This window comes from Sciurus carolinensis, chromosome 14 (assembly GCF_902686445.1).
Source record: "Sciurus carolinensis chromosome 14, mSciCar1.2, whole genome shotgun sequence".
NCBI classification, from domain to species: Eukaryota; Metazoa; Chordata; class Mammalia; order Rodentia; family Sciuridae; genus Sciurus; species Sciurus carolinensis.
The window spans coordinates 38088580-38109723 of NC_062226.1; the positions used below are offsets into that span (position 1 = coordinate 38088580).

A 21144-nucleotide genomic window follows, 5' to 3' on the forward strand; every position below is an offset into this window, starting at 1 on the left:
CAAAGAATTGAAGTCACAACAGATTCATGAGGTTTTCTGGTTCTATCATTTTCATTATTATTTGTGATAATGCTTTGGATTACTGACCAATACATAGAGCTTCCTTTTTACTCCATTTTATTCTCTATATCTCACATTTCTAAACACTAGGAGTTTTTGTGTATATGTGTATGATGGTGGGGGGATTGGTATAAAGATAGTCCCAAGAGAGTTAAAAGGTAGTGGGATTCTTAGAAGCCATAGTACATCTCATGAAGACCTAACTAGAGCAGGACATTACCCAGAGAACCTATTTTGAAGAACAATGGTCCTACGATATAACCTCCTGAAGCAGTAGCTGGATATGTCAGAGATGCCCCCTCATTGGAAAGAAGGTGAATTATTGGCATATGTATAGTGGGATGGTTAGATTATGCAGATGTGTTAGTCAGCTTTTGATTACTGTAACAAATACCTGAGATAATCAACTTATAAAGAGAAAACAGTTTATTTTGGTTTACAGTTTTGGAGCTTTCAGTCCATGATCTGTTGGCCTGGTTGCTTTGGTCCTGTGATGAGGCAAGCACATTAGGGCAGGCAGTGCAAGATAAAGTAAAGCCATTCAATTCATGGCCAGGATGAGTAAAAGAAGAAGAAACAGGAGTCCACAATTCTCTTCAAAGGCATGGCTACAATGACGTAAGCCATTGGGCCCCACCTCCCAACAGCACCAAGCTGGGGACCAAACCTTCAGTACATGAGCCTTTAGAAGACATTCCAGATTTAATCTATAACAATAGGTGGACAAGGCCCTGGGTTCAATCCCCAGCACTGAAAAAAAAAAAAAAACATAGGTGGGGCATATTTTTAGAATCATATATATAGAAAATGAAGTATGTGTTGGGTAAACAAAAGGTAGACCCTCTTGAACACCTGCCATTTGCTTATTCATGATCCTTCTTCTCCTGGAAACCACCCCACCCCTACTATTCACAGGGTTATCATGTGGGCCATATTACTCGATTTGGTTGTTATCCCTTGACCATCATTGACTGGTCAAAGTTAAACATCTAACTAACACGAACCAATCATAGTATTTTCTGGGGAATTTGTAAATTACCTCCAAAAATAAGCAGTAGTAGCAGATACCACTACCACCAGTCTCTCATTTCCAAAACTGAACTCATCAGTGCTCCCCCTACCCCCGCCAAGTCCCTTGCTGAAATTCACTCCTCATGTGTTCTCTTTCACAGCAAATGGCATCATAGTATCCCCAGCCACTAACCAGAGCTATCCAAGACTTTTCCTTCTCTCTTACCTCCCTACCAGTCTCTTGGTTCTGCCAGCTATAATTCCCAAATATCCTCAATGTCCTCTTGCCCACTTCTATTCCCATCATTTCAGCAACTAATTTTTACTCCTTGCCTTCACTCTCAAATGCTTTTGACACCCCTTTTCATCCAGCAGTCCAAATCATCCTTCTAATCTCTGGATATGATCACATTACTCCTTCTGCTCAAAATTCTTCAGTGGTTTCCCATGGTTTTCAGGATAAAATCTGAACTCCTGCAGCTGGGTCACAAACTTCACTCACATTACACTCAGATGTACAATGACATGTTCCTCTCTCTCCTATAACTGATCGATCTTCCTCACAATGCCCTTACCCTGCTGGGTAACAGGGGAGAAAAACTAAAATTAATCATTCTGGTAAACTCCATAGGTTCCAAAATTTATTTTAGACAGTCGTTAGCTCAGTAACTTTGGAGGTCTTAGTATTTCAGGACTATTTTGTTCTTCTCTTTCTCCTTTTCAAAACAAGACCTGAATTTCTAGGAGTCTTATGTGAATTTCATGGCCCTGGAGAATGGGGTCTGTAGCCACCTGGTTATTGGGGGTTTTGTCAGCTGAAATTTGCTGAGAAGTGGCTGGTTTGGTATAAATGAATTAGTGAAAACAACCCTGAGAGGTAGCTATCACGATAACCATTTTACAGACAAGAAAGCTGAGGTTAAGGAACTTGCCAAGGTCACAAGTAGTAAATGGCAGAACAGGAATCAACACCACTCTGATGTCAGTAGACATTGGTTATTGAGTTTAGAATTCCAGATATAGTTTCAGGATGTGATTGCCCATGGAGAATATGTGAGATGAGAAGAGAGCCCAGATCAGAACACTTAAGAATTATCAGGGTGGGAGAGGGGGCTCAGTAGTAGAGTGCATGCCCTCAACCCCAGCACCAAAAATAAAATAATAATCTCTGGCATGTGAGGTTCAGGGAGAAGCTCTACCTAATTGCTCCTGTCCAAGTTATCTTTCCTCTTAGAAGAGCTTTTAGGATGGAGAGTCAGGACTTCCACCAGGCCTGAAGTATTCCAGCCAAGACAGAGCAATTCTTTGGGTACACCACTCCTCTGTCGCAGACTCCTTCACAGCACAGCAAAGTATAAGTCTGAGATCAACCCTGGGTGAGAACTAAGTGGATGCATCCAAAGAATTTGTGTTGCCAGAGATGTTCACATCGCCTCCTAGCACCACCGAATGCAGGGTCAAGTACAAATCCTCTATACTGAGGATGCAAGGTCCATAGTCAGGCGGGAGTACGGGTAGGACATAGTGGGCCTCCTAGATCAGTGTCCTCCCAGGTGTGGAGACAGGGCCTTCTTCTGGGTGAAAGAAGTTAGAGACCTCTCCCAGGTGGTTGGGAGTGGAGGGCGGGCCTCTCCAGGTGCAGTGGTGTAGAGGCCTTGGCCTTTCTCAGATGTTGAAAGTGTGCTCTTTCAGGCGTGGAAGGTGCAAGAAATCCCTGCTAGAAGATGAGTCTCGCCCCATCCTATACCTTCCTGGGGCAGATCAAGGACCAAGTATCCCCCTCAGCTCTCTTGCCGCACCCCCGCCTCTCCGGCCTGCACCAGGGGCGGTCCTGTCCCACCCCAGCGCACGACCAATGGCGCGGGAACTTGGTGAGGCCAGCCAATGGAACGGCGGCAGCGGTGTGAGATGGTTCCGCCCCCGACAGGCGGCCGGCCGCGGGCCACCCAGGAGGCGGGGCTCTTCACTGTTTTTGCTGCCGGCCGAGCTCGGCCGAGCCCAGCCGACTACAGCCGGCCGAAGCCGAGCCCAGCCGAACGCAGCCGAGCCCAGCCGAACTCTGCGCCGCTCCCGCTGCTGCCGCCCCGAGCGCCGCCGAGCGAGCGAGCTAGCGGCCGCGGCCGCGGAGGAGGCGCCGCCCCAGTGGGAGGAGGTGCCGGCTCGCCGCAGACCGCCCGCGGCAGAGGCCGCCCCGGTCGCGCCGCGGCGGGAGCGGCCGGCGGAGGCTGCGCGGCCGAGGGGAGGGCCGGGGGAGTGGACGTCGTCCCTGCCAGCCGCCCGCCGCCCCCCGCCCGCAAGCTCCCGAGCCTCAATCTGCGCCGAGCATCCCGCTGCCCCGGACCCTCCCGCGGGGCGCGCACCGGCTCAACTCAGGTAAGGGGGGCCTCCCTCCGCGGGCACGGGGGCAGAGACCCGAGACTGAGAGAAGAGACACAGCCCCAAAGAGAGACAGACACAAAGGCAGAGACACCCGGGAGATTCACAGACCACCAAGACAGACCCCACGAAGAAGGGGAGAGAGACGTTCAGGAGGACAGAGGGACACAGCCAGGAAGAGAGAGTTGGCACACACAGGGACTGATAAAGAGATACTCAGAGACAGATTGGGAGAGAAAGGAGATACTCAGACATTCAGAGATGGGGACACACCGAGACAAATGTAAAGAGAGCTACCCAGAGATAGGCTGCCACACACAATCCCAGAGGTAGGTATGCAAAGGGAGAGGCACCTATCCATTAAGGGAACCTTAGGAAAACCAAACACCCAGACACACACACCGACCTAGAGAGACAAAGTCCCATGGAAAGGCACACCTAGGCACAAAACCTTGGAGACACAGAACCCACACATGCCTGCCAGGGCCTCCACAAAGTTCCTTCTGTGTGAGCTGGCGCCTCTGCAGGTCTCCTGGGCTGGCTGGCTGCAGTCTTGAGAGGAGGTGCCCTGACCACACTAAAGCTGGTCACCGTCCCCTTCAATCTGGGCCTAGGACTCAGTCCCACCCACTAGTGGGGTACCTTTGAGGGCTGGAAGCTTGATGGGAAGGGCCAAGCAGTGTCCACCAGCTCTTAGAATGAGGTATGCTACTCCAGCTTCCCTCCTCTGGCTACACCCACACTCAGGTGCCCAGAGCCAGACCTGAGGATGGGGGTGTTGATTCTGTGATGTCTTTGAGCCTTGTGGGACCCAAGGTTCTCTGCCAGGGAGGTCAAAGATGTGGGAGGGGAGCTCTTGGCTTGGGCCTCTTTCACTCCTCCTCCCTCACTACCCTCTCCTTTGCTCTAGCCCCCAGGCTCAGGACTGCAGGTGGGCATCTCCACTGCCCAGGAATCATTGAGTGAGCAGACAGGACAGCCTCCTTGGAAAGTGGGCCATACTGGAGTTCCGCCTCGGCATGGGCCTTGCCATTGAGGCAGCTCCGCTGTCTGTACTGATCTGAGGGTACTGCCCGTCATGGGGGCAGCCATCTCCCAGGGGGCCCTCATCGCCATCGTCTGCAACGGCCTCGTAGGCTTCTTGCTGCTGCTGCTTTGGGTCATTCTCTGCTGGGCCTGCCACTCTCGTTCTGCCGACGTCGATTCTCTCTCTGAATCCAGTCCCAATTCCAGCCCTGGTCCCTGTCCTGAGAAGGCACCACCACCCCAGAAGCCTAGCCATGAAGGCAGCTACCTGCTGCAGCCCTGAAGGCCCCTGGCCTACCCTGGAGCCTGGGACCTAAGTCTACCCGACTCTGATCCTGGAATCAGGATTCCAGAGTTCAGTCAGCCTGGGGTCCAGAAACTTGGAGTCCAGCTTGTTTACAGCTGGACCCAGAAGCCCAGAGTCTAGCCAGCCTGGCCCCAAGAGAGGCTCAGGTGGCCCTAGACAGACAGGCCTGGGGTGGGAGTTCAGGAGTTGGTGCTAGGGCCAGGGCCATCTGAACTCTGCTCCATCCCAAGGGCCAAGGGCTGGGTTTACCCTTTCCCTAGGCTCAGCACCTCTGGGCCCTCTAGGTTGGGAAAGCAAACTGGAACCATGGCAATAATGGGAGGGTGTCCAGGCTGGGCCCCTCCCCTGGTCCTCCCACTGTTTGCTGGATAATAAATGGAACTATGCTCTACTTTGAGATTTTTCTTCTTTTCCTAAGGGCCCTGTGGTAGCAGAATTAAAGGCATGGGATAAACTTCCAGACAGATTTATTTTTGCACAGTAAGAGGAGGGTCATGGTGGTTAAGGGTCAAATCCTGGGACCTCAGAAGCAGAATGAGAATAGCAAATACTGAGACCCAATCAGGAGTAGAGTCACATGGGCACCCTGGTACCCAACCCAAGGACTGCAAGTACTAGGTTCAAGAATGGGTCAGGGACTGAGACTAGGCCCTTAGATCTTGGTTTTCACTTCCCTCACCAGGTTTCAGCAGTTTGTCCAATTTTGCGATCTCCACAGCTGACCCTTCTGCACTTCCTGGCCCTTCTTTTCCTGGGTAAGGGGAAACATCCATGGGGGAAGGAGTGATAAAGGATGAGCTGTCTCTCTCTGGGTGACTCCTTTGCTCAACCTGCCCCAGCTATGCCCTACTCCTCCCCCGCCCAGTAAATTCTAGATTCCCACTGTCCCCAACTTCCACGTGAGCCTTTCCCAGCTCAGATTAGGTGACCCACATGCCCAGGCTGAGGGCCTATGAGAAGGCCTTGGTTCTGGCTCTGAATCTCAGCTGGGTATAGAGTCTGATGCTGGCCAGAGTGGGAGAGAGCATCTATCCCCTGACCCTCAGGGGAACTAGCCATTCAGACCAAAGAGAGCTTTAACTCTTTGGAAGGTCAGGTCCTGAGTGCTGGGACCATCCTTTCCACAGGAAGGACTGAGACCTACTAAGGAGGTAATAGGTATGTGTTTGAGGAGAGAGAAGGAAGTGACAAGCCCACAGGTGTCCTCATCTATTGCTCTTAGCCAATACCTTCAGGTCTGGTTGGGGGTGGGGTGTCATTTGGAGACAGACGTGCTGTGTCAGACATACCCGGGGTGGGAGAAAGTATCAGGAGACCCATGAGGGCAGATGGGATATCCCATGTGACTCCAGATGTCATGACTGGGACGGTCCCCGGAGAGAAGATCCTGAACTTATGACTGTCCACCCCCACCTGCAAAGAACTCTAATGCTTCTGCTGGTAAGTTGGGCCCTGAGAAAAAGGGAGTTGGGACATGGGTACATGTTGCGTAAAGACCCCAAGAAATCCTTGGAAGACCACACCAGTTACATTTTCCCTACTTTTCAGACAGTGGGGTGTGGGCTATGCTGGCAGGCTGGGCAGCTGCCATTTCCTCTTTCCCTCTGCTCCTGGACCCCTACCCTCTTAGCTACCTGTGCTACTGCTCAGTACTGGCACCTGGCCCAGTTTTGCCTGCTGAGGCCCAACCTGGATCTGGCCTAGACTTAGGTAGGAGGAGAGTATAGTGTCAGTAGACCCCTTACTGGGCCCATCTCTGCTGCTGACACCACACAGAGCTCAAATTTCCTCCTGGTTTGATCCTTGCAGCTATTCCCAAATCTTGTCTCTCCAGCCCCCCTGCAGCCTAGTGCTTTTGCCATTACCCACCTCATCTCTATACTCTCCAGGCAGGGGACAAAGAAATCTTTTTCTCTCTTCCCACTCTCCCTCCCAAACTAAGCTCTTGTTCTCTTCTTGCCTCACTCCATCCCCTGGGATTTAGGAAACCTGGTTTTTGATTCCAGTTCTGTCATGATCACCCCTATATGACTTAGGGCAAGTCCCTTGCTTTTCTGGGCTTCAGTTTACCATCTATACAGTAGTTGGGGTAAGATAGTCCCTTGATCTCTGACACAACACAGGAAGCTCCCTGTGCAGAGAAGTCTGGGCTTCTGTGGTAAAACCCTCTTGGGAAGGGCAGAGTCTGCAGCTCACAGTGGAAGGCAGTAAGGATGCCCAGAGGTCTTCCTTTTCTATAACCTCTTGGCTGCTGATAGGATCAGATGGCAATTTCACAGGAACCTCTGTTTCACCCAAGTACCAGCACCCAACTGTCCCCTGCTCAGGTCCTCAGAGATGGGTTGCCAAATACACAAAGCCAGCTCTCCCAATCATGACTGATCCTTGTTCTGTGGGGAGTTGAAACTATGGGAGAGTCTTGCCTCCCCAGATCAGAGCAGGTAGGGCTGCCCCCATATGTACCACTCTCATGGTGTTATCGCTGTGCCTCTCCTCAAAGAGTGACCATCATCCTCCCAGAGGGCTGTCCAACTCTGCCAGCTTAAGCCATCCCCTCTCTCCTCATTAAATTAAGAACAGATTGTATCTGTTCCACAAATTGTGCTGCCTCTTCCCTCCTTCCCCCTCCTGAGGCCAACTAGCTGGGCTCAGCAGAGATTCAGACCACGCCTGACTCCCCCCCACCAAAAAAAAAGCCCACCGCAGCCTCTGGGCCACAGCTGCAGGCGCTTAGCAGCCTTCCGAGTAGAGTATTTATAGCCAAGTCCACCCCCTCCCCCAGCTGGCTACAATTACAGGCCAGGCCACATTCAGCCCTTGCCTCCCTGGCCATGGTGGGGAATAGACCAAGCCAGCACCAGAGGGATGGTGCAATGGTCCCTGACTGGTAGAAGCAGAGGGAAGAAGTCAGTGGCTGAGAGTCCCTGCCCCTGCCCTCAAACTGCAGTAAAGGCCTCAGATTGCAACCAGTAGTTTCATTCATCAGGGCAACTTGGCTCAGCCCTAACTCTAGCCCAGAACCTAGCAGAAAGCAAAGAGCCATCTCCACTCTGTACATGAATGGGGAGGACTGGGCTCTGGGTTCTTGGGCTCTGAATTTTTAAGTTGGGTCCTAGGGCTCTGGACTTTAAGGCCTGGGACAAGTCTGGGTTCTTAAGTCTGAATATGATCTGGGTCTAGACTTTGAGGTCATAGCTCTGGGACCCATGGCCTGTATTTGTGGCCCTTGGGTTCTGGGCAATAGCTCCTAACTATTAGAGACCCCAGAAAAAGAATCAGAGCTCAAAAGGAGGATTGCATAGCTGCTGACCTAGTTGCTCTCATTCCTCCTTCCCTGGTTAGACCCACAGCTTCCAGCTGAGGGACACTGGAGCCTGTGTAGGCCCAGCCATGAAGCATGGCTAAGCACTGAGTTCCCTACCTTGGTGACTATCACATTCACAGCATCCCTTCCTCCCAGTAAACCATTGATGCCCTCACTCAAACCTCAGGCTTCAGGCCAACTTGTTCACTGGGTATCTCTACCTGGCCCATAGTAGATCAAAATGGATCTGTTTCCTCACAAACATGATTTTCCTCCTCTGTGCCTCATTTGAGCAATGAGACCATCCTTACCCTATGGTCCTTCAAACCAGAAACCTGGGGTCACCCCTGGCTCCTCCCCTTTGGCTCCTCCCCACCATCCTATATCTTGTGGCAGCCCAAACTCCCAGAGTCCATACCTTTGGCATCTTGCGTAAGTTGGGTGAGAGCTTGAGGCAGGTGACATGCCCACGGTCATCACCAATGATGATGATTGGGTAGATGGAGTTGAACTGCACGTGGGTGATCTTGTTCTTCTTTTTGGCCACCACGGGTTGGTTGCAGATGGCCTCATACTTGTTGACAGCCAAGTCAAACACATGGGCCTATAGAGGGGCTAGTATCAGCACACTCAGGAGAAATGAGGGCCCCTGCCCAACACCTCATGGGAACCAGTCCTGAAATTTCTGAGGAGACTACAGAAGGCTAATGGTTAGCACACTAGAGCTGGAGGCAGTGGGAGAGGGAATTTTATTCTCTATGTTTTTCTTATGTTTGAGGGACTGAGAATAAAAAAATTAGGAGAAATTTTAAATCTATACAGAATCAACAATAATAGCAGCAGCTACCATTTATCAGACTCTGGGCACACATGTTGCAAGCCTGCATTATCTAATCGTACTCCTCACAACCACTCTATAAGGTGGTTTTGTTATTATCCATATTTTATAAATGAAGTGTTAGAAGCTCTTAGAAGCTAACTTGCTAGTGAGTGGCAGAACCAGGGTTCATACCAGTTATAGATGTCAAGAGCTCAGACAGTGCTTGACATAAGGTTCCTAGTAAATGTTTGATGTTATTTTTGCCACACCCGAAGTCCAAACCACTATCAACTGCCCAGACAACTGTGGCAGTCTCCTAACTGGCCCTCCTTTATTCTTGCCCTTCTACAATCCATCCTCCATGCAGCAGCCAGACTTCCCTTTAAAAATTTAAAATCCTCCCAGAATCTCCTTGGCACTAAAATAAAATCCAGATCCCTTTCTCTAGCCCCGCACCTCACTCTCACTGGGCTCTCCCCACTTTGCTTACTACGTACCAGCCCCACTTGCCTCCATGTCCTTGAAGTCCCTCAAGCTCATACCCACCTTAGGGTTTGTGCCAGCATTTGCTTAGGGTGGATGGTATCCCCACCCCATCTTGTCATTCAACCCATCTTGTCATTCAGCTGGTTCCTTGTCATTCAGCTCTCAGCCTGAATATCACCTCTTCCAAGAAGCCTTTCCTGACCACTCTTTCTTCTTATTATTATAATAGCTTTGTTGATATATAATTCACATACTATGCAATTTATCCATTTAAATTACGCAGTTCTTGGTTTTTAGTATATTCGTAGTTATACAACCATCACCACAATCAATTTTGGAATGTTTTCATCACCCCCCAAAAACCCTTTGTACGTATGAGCAATCACTCCCCATTTTTCCCTAGCCCCCCAGTCCTAGGTCACCATAAATCTACTTTCCCATTTTATAGATTTACCTATTGTAGATATACTAGGCAAATCTATTTGGGGCATATCATATAAATGGAAACATACAATATTTGTCCTTTGTGTCTGTCTTATTTTACCTAAAGTTTTCAAGGTTCTTCATGTTGTAGTATGTATGAATATGTCATTCCTTGGGTGTTACTGAAGAATAATTTTTTCATACATATAAGAGATTTTTTATCAATGAATCCTGGCTTATTTCATTCTTTAGTTATTATGAATAATGCTGTTCTAAACATTTGTAGTACATTACCCTCTTTTAATCCTCTGCTATTAACACTATGGAAATTTTGACATTGTTGCTTTTTGTCTTTTTCCTTTTACTAGAATGTAAGTTCCTTAAGAGCAAGTGCCTGAATCACCAGGGTCTAGTCTATAGCTGGGCACCATAGTTGACCCTTAGTAAACATGTGTTCAGGGTATAGATGATAGACAACTTTAGGGTGATACCTTAATCACTATATTCTTTCTTTGAGGCAGCATTGCCTTTTAGTTTATATCAAAGTCCACAAGAAAAAGAGGTGTGCATCTCAGAGTGTGCTCACAAAATGTTTCTGAGCTTTTGCTAATTGTCAATATTGACTAGACCCCTCCCATTTTGCTCCACTGAAGCCCCTTCTCAGCATCAGCTTGCACACTTCCAGAGAGAGGAACCTCTCTACTTATAGACACTATTTCAGTCACAGATCAGTTCTGGCTCATAAATTTTTCTTTAGCTAGAGCTAGCCCCTGCCACCTTCTAGCTCCCTCCCCAGGGAACTCAGAAGATAACTGGTGGTGGCATTACCTCATCTCCTCTGATATGAACAGCCCCATTCCCTCCTTGAGGCATCCTAGGATGAATGATTCCTTTTTTGACTCTGAATACTTGGCCTTTGAGAATGCACAGTCCTCATGCCCCACTTTTCCCTACTGACCTGGGCATGGGATGGGATCTCTAGGAGATAGACCCCGATATACTTCATTTGATTTTCAGTAGGGGCTCAGCAGTGTCGGGAAGGGGTCACTCACCTTCCCATCTGTAGTGACTGCTGCAAACACAGTGGAAGAGTATGGTGCCCAGGCCACATCACCCACAGCTGAGTTCAGGTCATAGATGAACATGGGGGTCCTGCAGTAGTAAAGGGTGAACCCCATGATACAGGACTTACAATGCCAGAGCCCAAGGGAGGGCCCAAGGCAGGGCAGGTCCAAGGGTAGCCCCCCTCACTTGATGGTATGGTCCCAGATCTTCACTGTCCAGTCAGAGCTGCAGGACATGAAGACCTTGGTGTGGTATGGGTTCCAGGTCACAGCATCCACTGCCATATTGTGGGCATCATAGGTATCAAGGAATTGACTAGAATAGGATTTAGAGCACTGGTGGGGGTTAAGGAAAGATCAGGAGTCAACAGTGAGATAAAGTCAGCAGCCATGGCTTCCCTGGGGGCCCTGGAGGATCAGAACTGAAGCCCCCACATTGCTGGCTCAGTTGAGCTGGGGCCAAGCTGCTGGCTACTCTTCCCTTACTCCACATACCCAGAGAGAAAGAGACACTTAGGGGCTGGGGATTCAGGAGGACAGGGGAGACTTCCTGGAGGGTGACGGAAAGTGCTGTAGTCTGCCCAGTGGTCAACGCTAGGGGATTCTAGGCCAGTCAGAAAAGGTCTTCTGTCCCTGCACCAGGGCAAAGCAGGTCTCAGGTCTTGAGTTTCTCCAGGTCAGGACCTGTGCACTGACTGACAGAGCTCTGGGTTCACTGCCGCAGACATCACCCTTGCCACAGTGAGAAACATCCTGCCTTGTACAGATTAGAGCAGGTATGAAGCCAGGAGTAGACTCAGGAGCCCCAGATTTCCCGTTCAGTTTCTTGCCCTAGCCTGCAATCCTCTCTCTCCCCCTCCCTCCAGGAGTTAGAGTGACTAACTGGTCTCCCCTTCCCTTCTGCCTTTCTGGGGTTGCCAATGGCCGGGGGAGAGAGGGGGGTGGGGACCTTTTTTGCATTCAGACCAGCTCTGGTTGGGCCTCAGGGGCTCCCGGGAGGCTGCCTGTAATTAACATTCTGAGTCTCTGAGCCTAAGAAAAGCTTGCAGCGGAGCTATTTCTGGACGATGGAGGTTCAGAGGGATGTTCACCTACTAACACTGAGACACTGCAGACACCGGCTGCGAGGTTGTGTCCTGCCGGCAGGGATGCACCCGATATTCAGAGATCAATCTGCTTGTTGCCTGGCCTTCAAAGTCCAGTTCAAATTCAGATCTCCTCCAGGAAGTTTGCCCAGAATGTTTTCAACTTCCCCAAGCCTATCCCTGCCTCCACTCCCAGGAAAGAAGGGAAGGCCCCAAAGGGAAAGAGGCTAAGCTAGACTAAAGTCACTCTCTAGGTTCTCCATCCCCTTTCTTGCATTTAGTCCTTTTTCCTGCCATCCAAGTTGACCAGGAAATACATTCTCTTCCCCTAAGAAGCCTTCCAGAACTGGTAAGTGGCACTAAGATTTGTCAGGATTTGTTGAGTGCTTTAAATTCCCCAAGTGGCCCTGGGAGCTGCTGACATGGGCAGTGCTGCCTCACCTTGTAGATTTTCCTTCCTCTGTGCCCACTAGGAACATGTAGTCAATCTCTTTGTGGAAGTCAAAAGGCGGTACCACAGCCTTGGGAAAAGAGGGAACAACTTTAGTTCAGTTCTGAGAGGGAGCTTCCCAGCACCTCCCCTGCTCAGCAGAAGGGCTCTGTGAGGGACAGATTGAACCTGGGCCCCTGTGACGGCTGGGACCAGGCCAGGCAAACACAAACCAGTTCTCCGGCCTGTTTGTCCCAGGCAGTTAGGACTCTGCAAAGGGGCCAGGGGTTCTGTAGACAGGAATGGGGGCCTGGGTAAACAAGGCAAGGATTGAGTTAAACAGGGTCAGGGTCAGGGTAAACAGGGACCAGGTCTGCAAACAGGGACATGGTCTGTGCAAACAGGGATATAGTCTGCATAAACAGGGTGGGAATTGAGTAAACAGGGACAGGATCTGGGTAAACAGGGCCCTGATCTGCATAAACAGGAATGGATCTGCATAACAGCACCTGATCTGCATAAACAAAACAGGGTCTTAAAACCCAGAAGGGACCTGTGTGAATAGGGAGGGTCTGCAAATGGCCAAGGGCTAACTGACAGTGTCAGGCTTTCCTATTACCTCCTGTCTGGGCTCAGCACAAATTGGGGAGAGAGTGTTGAGAAAGGGAGGGCCACTCTCATTGACCCTCGGGGGCCTGAATGACTGGCCAGGCCTGAAGGGGGTTCCTACCCACTGTGTGTAGCTGCAGCCCCTCAGGAACTTCCATAGTGCTGCCCTCCACCTTCAGCTTGATGACATCTGTGTGAACCAGCTCACTCTGCAGTCACAGAGGGTTTGAGGGAGAGCATATGGGTTGGGGTGGATCAGGGGGGATACCCTTTGCCTTTTGACTCCCCCAAGTCTCCATCTACCCCTGTGAGACCCTCTCTGAGAAAGAGACAACCTTCACAAGCGTCCAAGACACGATCCTGCCATCAGATGACACAGAGAAGAAGTTAAGGTTGTGGTCCATGTCGTCCTTCTGCCACCTGACCTGAAACATCCAAAACCAAGAGCTCTGGGACTCTACTAGGGTGTGGAGATAGGACTGTGAGCAGGGCTCCTCCAAGCACCCATCTGAGGCTCAGAAGCAAGTTCTGGGAGCCCATTTCCCAGTATCGCATGATTGGTCCTCCATACCTCCTTCTATCCATCTCTGTCTCTCTCATATCCCTCTGTCCCTGACCAAACTGGGGCAACAGTGCCAGTCAGGCATTGTTCTAATCTACTGACACAACCGTGGAGGTAACTCTTCCTCCATGGGTTGAATTTTAGGACCCTCGTTGTGGAAATGCAGCTATAGTTTGGGTTCACCTCCTTCTATACACATAACCTGGAAAGGACAGGGCCCAACAACCAGTTTCTCACTTATAAAGTGGAAGTCATAATAGCACAGGCTTGTTGTGAGGAATAATGAGATATGATATGTGAAACACTTAGGTCAGAACATTGTGCATAGTTAAGTATTCAACAAATGTTGGCTAATGTCTGCATTATTACCATCATCCTAGCAATGTGGGTGCCAAGTTTCTGCAGGGGTCTTCTCCTGCTTGCTCGGGGGTGGGGCGGAAAAGGAGAGAAGTACATCCACTCCTCTGCCCTCCTCTTAGGCTTGGCCTTTCTCTAGGAAGTGGCTCCTCTGTTCCCACTTTCACGTCATCACTAGCTCCTGCTCCCAGAATCTGCTCCCAAATTCCAGAAGTGAGCTGCATTTCTCCACTGCAAATCAGGGTTATTATCCTGCCCCACCCGTCTTCTCAGGGCTGGAAGCAAACATATGGGAAAGTGTTTGGAGACAGAGCTGTTGTCTTATGAAGATGACACGCTTGAGCTCAAGTTTCTGTTGCCAGATGTGGAGGCCTAACCAAGCCAAGTCCCATGGAGTTGGGGTGGGGCTGGGCGCCCAGAGCTTTCTATCCTCTGGATCCTCCAGACCGCCCATGCCGGGACCACTGTCCAGTCCCCTCCCCCTGTCACAATCAGGGCTCAGTGAGGGAGGCCAAGAACTAGTGCTGTTTGCGTGTAACCACAGCTGTCAACCATGGCTGTTGGGGGGTGGGGAGAGGGGTTGTCTCTCCCCAACCACCCCGCAGGCCTGCCTGATCAGACTGTAGGAGGGCGGGCTGAGTTCTGCCTGGGCTTGTCTGGGCAGAGGGCCTTTTAAGCTTTCGCTGGGGGGCGGAACACTGCAGAGCCAGTAAAGGCTCAAGTTAGAGCTTACCCTGTACCGAAAATACTTTCCCTCTGTGTAAAGGTGGTCCCTTTAAAGGGGGGAGGGGACAAGGGGTGTCAAAGGCCAGGCTGTAAGAGGCACTAGGGAGCTGCAAAGGGAAGTGTTTAATGAGCAGACGCCAGCACTCATGGAAATTGTAATGTTCACACCCCACTTAGCAGCCTGATGCCCAATGGGGGGTGGTGTGTGCGTTTGCAAGCAACTGTGTATGTGTGTGTGTGTAAGTCACACACGTGCTCCTGGAGTGGAGGTCACAGGATAGGAATAAAGCAGGAGAGGCACAGTGGTAAGTGAGGAAAAGGGAATGAATGAACACCAGGGACCAGGTGGTAGGGAAGAGCTGGAGCCTGATTGACTCCTCCTCTTTTGCCCTTTTTGATAAGGCAGACCCTGCCTGCCCCCAGTCTCTGCTCAAACATCCTTCCTGCTCCCTTTCCCATAATTGCACAGCACATACACATACCCACGTACTGGACTGGTTAAGGTTTCACAGTAGAGCCTGAGCAAGGCTGGGCTACCTAGGCAAAGTCTCTGCAGAAGTGGCCTGTGTCATGGGACAGGAGCTCAGTCTTAGACAGTTTTCTCCATGGCTCCCCACTGCCAACAGAACAAACTCCTGCCCCAGCCTGGCATTTTTTGGTCCAAAAAAACCTTTCTGGGCTCCTCTAAATACCTTGGATTTCACAAATCCCATAAGAAGGACCTAGTTGCATGCACAAGGTGCTGGGTTCAATTCAATCTCTTGCACTGCAAAAAAATAAAAAAGAAGGACCTAGATTCTGATGTCTTTGATATTTCATTCACCAGCCTGCTGGTTCTCCTTCAAGCTGTAGGCTCTTCTTTCTTTCTTTCTTTCTTTTATTTTCTTTTCTTTTTGAGCTGGCATCTCGCTATGTTGCCCAAGCTGGTTTCCAATTCTGGACTTAAGCCATCGTCCCACCTCAGCTTCCATGTAGCTGAGGAACATACATCACTTCACCTGGCTGGCTCCAGACTCTTTTACCATCCAACTGCCTAGAGGAGAGGTCCCTTTGGTATCTATCAGCCTTCTTTTAATTACTTCTTACCAATCTGTTCCTCTCTGCCATTTTCCCACTTCTGTAGATGCCCTACTGCACTACCAAACACAGGCAACATCAATCTTCCCTTTCCTCATACCTAATCAATTCCTTCCTCCTACAGATTTTTTTTGCCCTAACAGTTCTCCATTCTACTTCCTCATCTCCATCTGCACTGCCCCTTACTCTTGCTTAGACTTTAAAATTTCTCATGCTACAGCCACATGATCTTTCAAAGAAACAATCGTGACTTACTCCACAACCCAAATCCTCTGATGACTGGACAGCAATTTTCAAACACTACTTAGGGGAAATCTTAGGAGCCTTGAGAAAGTAGTGCAGGGGACAGAGTAGGTAATAACAGGGGACCGTGCAGTAAGCAGGGCCCTGATCCTACCAGAGAAACTCCAATCCCATCTTTTTAATGTACTGTGTTTGTATTAACATTTTATTTGAAATCACTGACCTACAATGTCCAAGCTTCTTGACTTGATAGCTAAGCACACTCAGAACTGGATGCTTCTACTTTCCTCAGGTCTGCTCCCTTCCCCAGTCTAACACATGCCCTGAATGATGCGTTGTTTCCCAAAAGGCCACTCTGCTTGAAATCCCATGTCATTGCATAAGTGACCTTCCTTGTGCCCGTCTTCATTTAGCTAACACTTTCTCATTCCTCATAATTCAGCTTAGGAGTTGATTCCTCTAAGACTGGTACTGGCTCCATCAAGGCAAGTCTTTTCTCCTTTCTCTGAGATATAAAGTCTCTCATGCCTGGAGACCTCCATGTGCCTGGAGGTAAAGAATTGGGAGGTGGACTTTTTGGTAAAGAGAATTACTGAAGCTATAACTTCTGGTCCCTGCCTTGTCGGGGGGAGGGGGAAGGTGTGTAGCAGGATCAGCTGTCTCCCTCCCATCTTCCCCAGGCTCTGGGTAAAAGATAAAGCTAAGAGAGAACTATGTTGCTGTCCTGGGCAGTCCTCTCTCTGCTCAGGTCTGTCTAGGTGCTCAGACTCAGTGCCTGGGACAAGGGAGCTCAAAGTCAGAGGAGGTAGGGATACAGAGCCTGCCTGAAGACTGTCAGGACAGGAGAGCAGGAAAAGATGAGAAGACAGAGCCTGAGTGTTGCTGGATGAGCCCGGAGGTTTTGGGCAATTTGAGGCAGAAATCCATCTTTAGATTCTTCCAGACTTGCTCTGTCCAACAGGGAAGATACACAGCTGTAGAAGCAAGGGACCTTCGGGAAATAGTGAGGAGGGGCAGCCTGAAAGTGCTAAGAGACCCTCTAGGAGGGAACCTGTGAAATCTACTCCCCATAGAATAAGATAGGAGACAGTCATGGTGAAATCTAGACCCAAGGTCCTGGTAATGTCTGGGCTCATCTCACATTGCAATAAATGCCCTGCATACCCCTCTTAGCCCATTTGAAGAAGACTGGTGCTTAAATTGACTCAAGGAACAGACCTCAGCATGCCAGGTCCTTCAGTTCCACCCACAGGCAAGCAACCAGCAGTACCCATCCTGTCTGGGAACTTCCCAAAATCTAGCCCAGATGGCAGAGGAGAGCCCCTGTGGGGAGCCAAGCAAGCCTATAGACAAGGATCTGTAGTCCCTAACATACACAGCTAGAGTCTGTCAGGCCCTGGAGGCCTCTATCTATGGCCTCTGACTTACTGATTGCCAAACCTAAGAGATACTAGACTGACAGATAGGCCCCCAATGGGAGCATCAGGGCACCAGAACCCATTTCTTACTGGAGACTCTCTTACCTCCTGATTTGCACCTTCTGCCCTTCTCTGCCTCTTCTCACACTCAGTTCCTTGACCTCTAAACTGGTATCTGCTATCCCCAGCCCCTTGCCTACAGCCCTCTCCTCCCCAAGTTTCTCCCCTCCCCATGGTTCCCAGGCCCACACACTTCTCCCATTCTGGTGGGAGACTGACCTGCCATACAGGGTCCGTGTGCTTGCCAGACTTGGCTGTGCTGCGGAAGGAAGGCTGGGACTGGGGCTTCTTGAGGTTGTAAATGGCCACATTACCGTCATAGTGGCCCACCACCACTAGATAGGGATGGTCCACGTGCATGTCAAGACACATGATGCCGCTCTCACTGCTGAAGGTGTATTCAGGGAAGCTGGGATTCTTCATGCTGTAGAGCAGCAGCATGCCCCTGCTCTGCTTCATAAAGTCATCTACCCAGGGAAGAAGGATGGTTGCAGTTGGAGGATCCATCTGTTCTGCTGAGAGAGCCCCCTTGCCCCTATTCCACCAGATGGGCAGTCTTGCCCTGCTCTGCCTGTAAGAGAGCCTGGGATCCCTCTCTGGGTTTTTATCTTCCTCTGTGAAATGGAATTATGAGATTTTTCCTACATCTTTACAGGGCTCATGGAAGATCCCAGTCAGCTAGTCATGCTGCTATAGGCCTATTCAGCCTCCCTACCTCCCCCCGTGTCAAGAGAGTGCTCTTTCTTTTATTTTTCTTCACACTTGGGTGCCTATCCTGATATGCAGTCATTGAACATAGTCACAGTCTTTGAATCCAACTTTCCTGCCCAGACCTCTCAGCCCCTTTCCTAAGTTCAAAGTAACCACAACCAGTGAGGTGGAAAGCTAGTGCAGCCCCCATGTTTGGAGGCCCTCTGCCAGGCTGACTTTTGGCCACTATGAGAGTTCTTTCCACCTTCCCTGCTTCAGGACTTCCTCCTTTGTCCCTGGCAAATGCAGGACCTGGGACCTTATGACAAAGTAGGCAGTTCTGAAGTATGAAGTCCATGGGTGGGAGTATCAGGGAGGTAACCTCAACTTGACTAGTTTTGCTAAGTTGTTCTGTCTTATTTTTAAGGATACCCCTTACTCAAGAGAATGTCTGGGCAGGGCATGGTGATTTATATTTGTTATCCCAGTGACTTGGGAGACTGGGATAGAAGGATTGAAAGTTCAGACAAGACTGAACAACTTAGGATGATACTGTCTCAAATTTTAAAATAGGGCAGGGGATGTAGTTCAGTGAAAGAGCATCCCTGGATTCAGACCTCAGTACCATGAAAGGAAAAGGGGGAGGGGTTCTGGGTTGAGTTGGACCCAGATCCCAGGGCTCATGGCATGAGCTCAGTTACTACCCTGTCCCAGGTATTCCCACTCCAGGCATTCTGCAAAGATCAACCTGTGCTTTGATTGGGATCAGGGAGAGGCCAGGAGCCAAGCTGTCCTAGCCAGGCTGTACATTGGAAGCTGAGGCAAGCTGACATACCCATCAGAGCAGCTCTCTATGGGGACTCCAGTCAGTGACCCCTCCCTGGATCACTTTCAAGGGAGGCCACACATGCAAAGCGGGGGAGGCCCCTGGGGAAGAAGATTCCAGAGTCCAGCCTGAGCCATGGGGAAGGCAAATGGTAAATCCGGAAGGAAAATGCTTCCATTCTGGGGAAAGTGAGCCTCCCAGTAAAAAGGAGACACTTGGGGTCTTCCAGATCCCCTGGAATCAAAGCTGGGTCACTCTGTGCCTGGCTCTATCTCAAAGCCAATAGGAAGTTGGCATTGAAGTAGGTAAGATGGAGCTACCAGTACCTCATTCTATAGGACTCCGGGGTAGGCCTCATAGGTTTACTCCAAGAGAACTGGCTAAGGAGAATGTCTTTCCTCCCCAGAACATGAAAGGCTTGAACCAGACAGGGTGACCATCACTTTAGCTCCTTTTGTTCATCAGAACAAATCCTGAACACCTGACCTGGGCCTCCCGCTGTGGCTTCCCTTGCAGGGTCAGAGACAGGTCACTCACTAGATCCTGCAGCTGAATGATTAATCCACAAACTGACCAACCAACCAACTGCCAGGCCAGAGGCAAGCCATTGGTACTCCAAATTTCAACCCGTCTTCTATGCTGGTCAAGACTGATATAGGGTGAGTAGATGAGTAGGCAAGTAAGTGGGTGAACAAGAGAGTGAAGGAATGTATGCTCAAGCCAAGGACTCAGATGCTGTCCTTATTGCACCAAGGAGCAAAGGTGGCCATGATCCTCACAATTACTCTTACTATGCATAGGTCCTGGCCCCTTGAGGGACAGCAATGATGACTTGCTTTCTTTAGATAAACTCCTGCCCCTACATTCATGCATAGAATGTTCACGACCTGTGGAACCAAGAAAGGAGGTTAGGAAGCCCTACATTGGCTAGTAACTCTGTATTGAAGACATCTCTAACCCAACTACAGAACCACTGGACTAGAGGCTGGAATCATGCCCCCCTGATTTTATAGATGGAGAAACTGAGACCTAGAGGAGGAGAAGTGGTGTATCCAGCTGCATAATCCATATCACATGGTGTTTGCTATACCCAATATCCCTTTTATAGCTGCATATATACTGCTCTGAGAATCTGTCTTTACATGGAGGTGGAGAAAGAAGGGGAAGGGGATATCAAACTTAATGGAGTGGTGGATACTAGCAAAACCAATCCAATCACTCCATGTTTAGGCTAGAGAATGTATAAGGGACAGAGCAGTCAAGCAGGATAAAAGGGAATGACTGCAGAGAGAAAGGCATGGATTTCATGAGAGAGGGACACAGAACAACCAATCATACTAGCTCCCATACCACGAGCATGCTGACATTGAGGACCAATTTGTCAAACTGGTTTTAATGATCTCTGTTACTTGCAACCAACTGAGACATAGAGATCATGGTTCCTAATCATGGTTAGACTGCATGTTCCTGAATTCTAATTTGGGGGTCTTTCTGCCAAATCGCATCAAGAAAGCAGAGAAAATCCTTATTCAACTGGGGTTTCCTCTCAACTTTGTCTTTTTTTTTTTTTTTTTTTTTTTTCAACTTTGTCTTATACTATGAACTCACCCCTGACTCCAGTGGCCCCTCTGAGACCTCATTATTCCATTTTCCAGGTTTACCAAGTGTGACGACCCAACCCAAATTTTCAATAGTCCTACTATCATATCATGATCTTTTTAAAAATTTTTTAAAAATTATTTTTGTACCAGGGATTGACCCCAGAGGCATTTAACCACTGAGCACATCCTCCGTCCTTTTTATTTTTTATTTTGAGAAGGGTCTCACTAAGTTGCTGAGGCTAGCTTTGAACTTGCAATCCTTGCCTCAGTCTCCTGAGGATTACAGGCATGTGCCTCCATGTCCAGCCCATATTCTCATCTTATCTTCCAAAAGTCCTTAAATGGCATCACTACTCAAACCACCAATAGTCCTCATGTGATATCATCATTCAGTGACACCATTGTCCAAATCTCCACACCAAAGGGAGATAATTTGGTGCATTACTCATTCAGGGACAGGATCTAGTGAGTGGCCTGTCTCTGACCCCAAAAGGGGTTGGGCGTATGATAGCATCAATCCTAATGATATCATTGCTTAGTCATCCAGTATTTCATCAGTATGACATCACCAACCAAGGTCACC

The 21144-nt window shown here is 49.5% G+C and overlaps 2 protein-coding genes across 2 annotated transcripts in view; one reads left to right on the top strand and one right to left on the bottom strand.

Moving 5' to 3' along the window:
- Window positions 1–3114: 3114 nt before the first annotated feature.
- Window positions 3115–5171, top strand: Enho (energy homeostasis associated). The gene is made up of 2 exons (XM_047525734.1): window positions 3115–3444; window positions 4365–5171. The coding sequence occupies exon 2, from the start codon at window positions 4526–4528 to the stop codon at window positions 4754–4756; it is 231 nt and encodes a 76-aa protein (XP_047381690.1). The 5' UTR covers window positions 3115–3444; window positions 4365–4525; the 3' UTR covers window positions 4757–5171.
- The window catches only part of Dnai1 (dynein axonemal intermediate chain 1), a 59415-nt gene continuing 43442 nt past the window's right edge, over window positions 5172–21144 (bottom strand). The window contains 12 exon segments of the mRNA XM_047524003.1: window positions 5172–5465; window positions 5467–5501; window positions 5504–5531; window positions 8503–8688; window positions 10866–10965; window positions 11065–11213; window positions 11574–11634; window positions 12404–12468; window positions 12470–12483; window positions 13123–13210; window positions 13337–13426; window positions 17664–17911. Of these exon segments, the coding sequence (XP_047379959.1) occupies window positions 5433–5465; window positions 5467–5501; window positions 5504–5531; window positions 8503–8688; window positions 10866–10965; window positions 11065–11213; window positions 11574–11634; window positions 12404–12468; window positions 12470–12483; window positions 13123–13210; window positions 13337–13426; window positions 17664–17911 (1097 nt within the window). The 3' untranslated portion in view covers window positions 5172–5432.